Here is a 7657-nt window from a genome sequence, read left to right as displayed (position 1 = left end):
GGTACTTGTTGCAGAATAATTATCTGTATTGTGTGGGTTGTTGAAGTGAGGGAGACGATAATGGCTCCAGCTGTGTTCACCTATAAATGAAAGAGCATGTTGAAGTTTTGTCATTTGGTTGATTGTGTTTTTGTGAATGCTTCCATTTAAATATGTAGGTGCTCTGTTTATAGGTCTTAGGTAAAATGGAACGGTCACCACCTGCAGCTTTTTAATTTTTATTTCTTTATCAATCACAGTACATTTTTGAGATATTCCGTAATCATGGAGGCCAAGGCTTGCGACCAAAGTAGAATTTTCTAACCAATTCATTATCCTGAAGTTCTCTCCCTTCTCCTCAGTCCACCCATACAAAGGCTGCCTGAAGCAATCAACATTCTGCAAATAAACAACAGAGAGAAGACCTATAATCATGCAGATCTTGAGAAAAGTACCTTCATCTGTGATTTACACATAAACAACATAATCAGGGTTTATCGAACACAAAAACAATGTAGGATTTAGGACTAGTGCGTGAGCTGTTTTAAATAATATAACAGCACTTTGCCTATATTGTTTTTTCTACTATTGTAGTTTAACATAGAGACCTAGTCTTAAGAAAGAGATGTTTGATAACTTCTAGTGCCCCGTAACCATACATTGGAACATCCAGGCTCTGGCTACCCGGAGCCTTCCCTTTTTGGAATGCGGGTAGACAGTCTCAAAAGTGTTGATGGGCGGTGGGGTGTGCCGCAACACCATTCCTGCGACCCAGAGTTTGTACGTGGTGACCCATAGATCTGGAGAACTGGTGGTTCCCAGGTATGCTTGTAACCATTCAGAATCATTACTTTCATATTTATGTGGCAAACAACGGTGTTCACAAGGCTCAGTAGTGTGATATAAGGATTATATCGATATGATCTGTATTTTAGTATCCTTCAAAAGCTTAAACCTTATTGACTGAAACACTGGCAAAAATGCAATATATGTATTGAAGCAAAGTCCCCCGAGTCCCATCACCTTCATACATGCTATGCATAAGTTATGGCAATGTCTTTTTTACCAACACTGCTTTTTGATTTATTACTTACAGGATTCCCGATTTGACCAAACGTCTGGCACTGAAAATGATACAATGATTCCTGTATTGTCTTCGAAAAAAGCGAGTGAATTACCAGTGAGCGAAGTTGCTTGGATTCTTAAGGTGAGAAGTGTATGTAGTTACAATGGATTCAAATCATGTATATCTTTGTAAAGGTTTCTGTATAATTTTCTGCTGTGAGATGTCGTATTATTCAATATTCAATTTTGCGGTTAAACGCTTGCTTTCTATCCTATTGCCAATTTAAGTACATTGCTAGTCTGTTTCTGCTGTGAATTGCCCCAAACTTCCCGAGACAGCGCTGTGCTTCTGCTATTACGGCTGCATGTATAATTCTTGTTATGGTGCCATTTGCCATTGTGTTCATTAAGACACCATACATATTCATTTTGAAGATGTTTGCTTGTAAAATGACAAGTTTGCTAAGGTTGACAAATGTGCAAGCAGGCAGTCAGCAATATTTTGAGGAACTGGCGTAGAGATTCTTTCACTACTGATAATAAGGACAAATTATTCTTCTGGTCATTTTCTAATTGAGTGTTGTTCTTTAATCAGTGTTCATGAATAAGCACAAAAGCAATACCTACGTTATGGTAATAATCAAACTTATGTCATAGACACAGAACATCTTCCAACAGCAAATTATATAATAGATACTGTAAGGGTAAAAAACACATGATGACTAGAGTTGTTTTAGACAACTATTTATTCCCAGCCAGTATTACCTGCTACTGTACTCTTTGTTTTTGCCCAGTGCTGTATGGCTCGAGTTTCCTTTGGGGACGCATGTTTTATGCCACTGATGACATGGTAACATCACTGGGCTCCCAATCAATGTTATTTTTTATTATTTTATTTCATTTTTCCCCACTCTCTTTTTGTGCTGATCACCATGTTATCAGCAATGCAGAGAGCTATATCCCTGCATTGCTGATTTCACTCTTGTCCTCAAGTGTCGGCAATGATGCCTACCGGAAGGGAATGCCCAATCGCATGAATGACGGTGTACTGGTCATTACATGCGATTAGAAGCAAATCACAATCGGTAATATCAGCATCTGTTTATTAATATACTTCTACATGGCAGAGAGTTAACTCTTCTTCTTTCTAGAGGAGGTATTTCTGGTACCACTCATTATGCTGCTCTGTCGAATGCTGTAGTAATTCATGCTTCTATTTATCGACAGAGTATTTGTTTGCTGTTTCACTTATGGGGATGTTATTGGCTAAGGACATACAACTGTTTCTATTGATCTAATTCCTACACCATAGAGAGCTGTAGGTCCTGCTGTGGGCTGAGATAATTATTCACTGAAACTATTCTATTGTGGACTTTCATGATGTCTTATTTGAGGCTTACGGTACAAATCTGGGTTTCCGATGGTCTTTTTGGTCGGGACAGCAAAACCAACAGCCCTACGTAATGCAGGAGGCAGAAGCATAGACTTCTTTTATAGAGATCTTTTATCTGCAAACTTCAATGATAATCATTGGAAAAATTAAGTGTGAACTGAATAACATGGGTTTTTATTCCAATAAAAACAAAACATTAATCAGTTCAGTTGTTCTTCAGTAAAATAGCCGCCCCTTTATTCCATTTATGCCAGTAGTATGTATTATTTCTAGCCTGCAAAAACAACAAATGTTATGGTGGATTTATAATAAGGCTGATTATTCTCAATTTTGTGTGTGCCCATCCAACAGGCTGATCTTCAGAGCGGCTTAAACAATGCAGAGGTTTGTCACAGACGAGCATCCCATGGCTGGAACGAATTTGATATCAGTGAAGATGAGCCACTGTGGAAAAAGTATATTGCACAGGTGAGAAACTGATACTAGTGTCTCAAATACATTTCTGGAAGAAACCCTCGCTGTGACACAGATTAATCATTTGCTACAAACACCTCCACACAGAGGGTCAAGACGTTAAGGTGGGAGGTATTTCCCTTTACAAATAAATCCTAAGATTCTACAGTAAAAAATGAATTCCCAATGATAAACTGGTTGTGTCAGTGTAATGGATGGGTTTCACAAATCATTATATCTATTAAGCTTGTATAGAAGATGGATCACCAACACTAGAGTAAAACCAATCCTATCGACCCATCCTAACTACTAGGTTGAGTAACTCCCGTATGTCCCCCTAATCTTTCTCCAATAATCATGTAAGGTACCTGTATGAGCATAAAGATCCATTGAGGGACAATGGTGGCAAACTGAAGAGCTCTGGAGTTGAACTTTTTGCTGCTATATACACTAAATTGTGGGTCCTGTAGAATAACATGGCAACAACATTTTCATCCCTCATAATAATGCCGCACATCTTCAATATTAAGGTCAGCGCATCTACTTTTCAGCACTACCTTAGTTCAGTGCTATCTAGAAGTCTAAATACATCTCCCAGGTCATCGATCTTATGGACATGTCTCCAGCCCATCTCTCCACAACTGTCTGGTGGCAATGTTGCGACAGATCGCTTTAATAGATTGTATGAAGTAATTGAGAGACACATTTTTTCATGTTAAAATTCCAAACCAAGATTTGCTGCAATATGCAACACTGTTTTCTTTTTACAATCGACTTTTTGAAGCATCTGTGTGATTTAGAGTGTTTAATTCTTTGTTTCAGTTTAAGAATCCACTCCTTATGCTCCTTCTGGCCTCAGCCGTAATCAGCATTTTAATGCATCAGTTTGATGATGCTGTCAGTATCACCGTGGTAAGTGTGTTTTTCTTGAAGTGGGTTTTTTAAATTGCATGTACTACTTTATTATATAAAGATATATATATACGGTATTTGACCGAATATAGGCCGCACCCCCCCCCCGCTATAATCAGGGTTTAGCACAATTCGTATCGCCCCAGGACATGCAGTTCTGGACGCTGGGTGGGTGTTTTTTTCTTTTTCATTTAGCCCTGCTGCGGGCAATCAGCAGGGTTAGGATTCAGATCCCCAGCAGCGCTGCAGGGGACCTGTATCCTCCTCTCGGGCAGCCGTGGACGTTTGCGCAATGCGCGTAGACAACCTCCGCTGCCCTTACATTACTGTGTTAGTGTCCTTGCTATTCACTTTTGATCCATAGATGAGCTATTTACATTTATTCATATATAAACTGTCACCTGATCTAGTCAAAATATTTTAAGACAGTTATAACATATAGCCTAACATATTTTAGATATATTGTATCTCTAATATTGTAGTAGAGTTATCTTTCTTTTATTAAGTATCCCAAAAGTTAGGGGTCACCAGTAATGGCCACCTTGTTCGTTGAGATATGTTCAGCCCCACTGTCCTTACCATAATTGAATCTAATTTTCTTCCTTTACTGGCTGCTAAGTAATGTAATGTACTGTATCAAATGTAAAGTATCCCAAGCAGTCTGCTTGTAACTTACTGAGTTAACCAGAAGCTGGAGGCATTATCACCGCAGAAGCAAAAGAGCTGTAGCAAGCATTTTCTGGGAATATATTATGTACATTGCTTTATATCCTTTAGCGTGAGAAAACTATTTCTCCAAAGATTATCTTTTTTTAATTTCTTCTGGCAGTAGTTGGGAAGGCATCTTAAACTGCCCCGTTGACAACCACCTGCACACCGCACTGACATTATGGGTCTGCAGAAGATTCCCCGCGCAGCAGGAAAAGCCTGTACATGCGGGATGATGAGTGCCGTACAATGTTAATGGCATAATTACAGCTAATTAATGAGAGCACCATGCAGTTCCTCTGTGCGTTTAGGAAACAAGCGGTTATTGAAGAGACACATTTAGGGCATCTTTTATTTTAAAGCTAGAGTTATTCATATACTTCCATGTTAAAGGAGGTGTTTTAGAAAGGACTCCCATCGCATCACCGTTTGTTGTTCTTACCCCTATTTGCAACCTATTTATCATGCTGTATAAGAGCCATCTTATTACCTTATGGCAAAACAGGTTTTTTTTTGTCTTTTTTTTGTCAGGCGATACTTATTGTTGTCACTGTAGCCTTTGTTCAGGTAAGTACTTTTCACTTTTTCCATGCATAGCACACAACCTCACAACAAATACCTTATACAATGTTTGCCTGTGGTCATCATGCTTTTACGCCTAGTGCTTATTTCTCAAAACTAAAGAAAAACCTCCTCTTAATCCTTGTATGTAATCTAGAATGTCACTCCCATCCCATGGCTACATTTGACCTATATTCTTTTTTCAATTTAGTATCTCTCAAACATGATGTGATTAATTTCCCCAAATTCATTAGAGAATTTTACCTACATAGTAATGTTATTGCTGCAAATTACTGAAGCTTTTTTTTACGTGGGAGAGAAATATTTAGTTATTTAGTGCCCTATTCAGGCTTTTGCAATGAAATTTTTTTCCCTCAAGTTTCATAGTTTTGCTGACTGAGGCTTTATTGGTTTCATCTGTTTGTAGCAACTGTTCTTCTTGCAATTGAATGTAGACTGACAAAAGTAATTATGGCATCACACTCGGCCCTGGGACATCTGTGAAACCATTAATGTCCTTCCTCTCCTTGCCTTGACATGACATACCAGTCATTGTATAATTTTAAGCTTCGGCAGTTTCGGTGTAACAGGCAGTGTATCAATGTCATTTTGGAAGCCCATTCATATTGATTAGTTTGTCTTCTCCAACCTTAGGAATATCGTTCCGAAAAGTCTCTGGAGGAACTCAGCAAGCTAGTACCACCAGAATGTCACTGGTATGTTCTCTACTATGTGTATACATGTATGTATGTGTGTGTGTATGTGCATGTGTGTACGTGTGTGTGTGAGTGTACATGTGTGTGCACGTACAATATACCTTGTCATTGCATAACCACTGTGGCTTATTAGCAGTTTCCTTTTTAAAATTGTGCTATGCCATCTATGGTTTTCTCAGCATATCATACTTAGTAGGTTCTTCTTCTTATTTTTATAAATTCCTGTTCTCTGTATTTCATGTACTACGTTCCCCTCTCTGCCATACACTTCCCCCTCTGCTCTTGCCAAAAACATGACCAGGAGCCAATCAACTAAATTCCAACATTCCATTGACCCCAAGCCACATCAATCTGATTCAGTGTAAAGTGAATGTACAGTAGAATAAAAAAAAGAACCTGTTATGTGTGGATTTGACCTTGTTTAACTGATTTAAAGTCTGTTTTTGTCTTTTTTAAACACAGTATTCGAGAGGGGAGAATGGAACACACTCTTGCAAGGGAGTTGGTTCCTGGGGACACTGTCTGCTTGAGTGTAGGAGACAGAGTCCCAGCTGATTTACGTCTGTTTGAGGTAGGTGTTACATAGGTTGAAAAAAGATCTTATGTCCATCAGGCTGAACACTTCCAAATTTTATCTGTTGATCCAAAAACAAACAAAGAACCCAATCTTGATAAAGACCTCATTGTGAGGTTGAAACGTTGTTGTCCTTCTCCTTCAATAAACCTGCCTGAGTGGAACCCTTGAGTGCCTGGAGCCTTTTTCTATTTTGATTTACTGGGGAGCTGGCCCTTCCTGGTACAGCTAAGCACCTGAGTTCCTGTGGTGTTTGCAGATTCCTGATTCTGGTGACAAAGAACCCAATGAGGCATTAATCATATTATTTCAATCAAAGCTAAACTGTTATAACTCTAAATGTCTGTGTTTGCTTAAAATGTAGAAATTTATTTAATTAGCTGAATCCACCAAAACTACTTGGCCTCACACCTGGATTCCACATTTTAACTGCCGTGACTGTGAAAAAGGGGAAAACACCAATTTCCTTGGTTAACATATTTTTCTCTTTTGCCCTTGAGCTGTGTGTTGGAGAGTCTGTTTCCATGGCTTAGATCTCCCAGTCTTTTAATTAGTTGTGTCTGAACGCTTTCAAGTTCTGTGATGTCTTTTTCTAACCCAACATTTACTGCACATTCAATACGCAGCCTTACCAATGTCCTACGCAGCCTCGCTAACAAAGAAACTTCATATTAAAGTACTGCGTTCAACCTGTTAATAAATAAAATTATCACTTTGAAGCAAGTAAGGGCTGCTATTAAAATCACTAGGAGCATTTTCTGTCAGGGGGGAGTCCAGGCTGTTGTTTGATGTGTCCCTGCCCCTGCAAGAAGGGCAGGACGTACCAGTACGTCCATAGGGGATTCTTGGGATGTGTTTTTTGGACGTACCGGTACGTCCATAGGGGACTGAAAGGGTTAAAAAGGCAGTATTACTCATCCTGCAAACTCATTCCTCACTTTTTTGCTACCACTGTCTGAGATTGCAGCTGCAACGTCCGTTATAGACCAGTACTCCCAGGTGTTATATATCAGTTAGATATTTTATTTATATATATATATATATATATATATATATATATATATATATATATATATATATAATCTCTTAGCGTCCGTGTTCCTTGATGTGGCTTGGCTTATAATAATGGCTCTACAATAATTGTGTTCGAAGCTTGTCTCTGTGATCCAAAACCTGTTGCAGTGATTCAAACTGTTTTAACACCCTTTTCGCTAGTCTCTATGACAACAGCTAAAAAGATAAAAATGCAACGTTTAGTATTGCATATGGCTTTGTGATGAAAATAAGCTCAGATTC

The 7657-nt window shown here is 38.7% G+C and overlaps 1 protein-coding gene across 1 annotated transcript in view; it reads left to right on the top strand.

Moving 5' to 3' along the window:
- Window positions 1-1075: 1075 nt before the first annotated feature.
- Window positions 1076-7657, top strand: part of LOC149300714 (calcium-transporting ATPase type 2C member 1-like) — a 31190-nt gene continuing 24608 nt past the window's right edge. The window contains exons 1-6 of the mRNA XM_089484930.1: window positions 1076-1186; window positions 2789-2905; window positions 3713-3802; window positions 5042-5077; window positions 5726-5787; window positions 6250-6358. Of these exons, the coding sequence (XP_089341056.1) occupies window positions 1118-1186; window positions 2789-2905; window positions 3713-3802; window positions 5042-5077; window positions 5726-5787; window positions 6250-6358 (483 nt within the window). The 5' untranslated portion in view covers window positions 1076-1117. The remainder of the gene's footprint in view (window positions 1187-2788; window positions 2906-3712; window positions 3803-5041; window positions 5078-5725; window positions 5788-6249; window positions 6359-7657) is intronic.

The sequence above is a fragment of the Sceloporus occidentalis genome, unplaced genomic scaffold, assembly GCF_023333645.1.
Source record: "Sceloporus occidentalis isolate IW3139 unplaced genomic scaffold, rSceOcc1.0.p SCAF_23, whole genome shotgun sequence".
In the NCBI taxonomy this organism is placed as follows: Eukaryota; Metazoa; Chordata; class Lepidosauria; order Squamata; family Phrynosomatidae; genus Sceloporus; species Sceloporus occidentalis.
The sequence above is the reverse complement of the archived record's forward strand: the minus strand, read 5'-3'. Positions and strand labels throughout refer to the sequence as shown.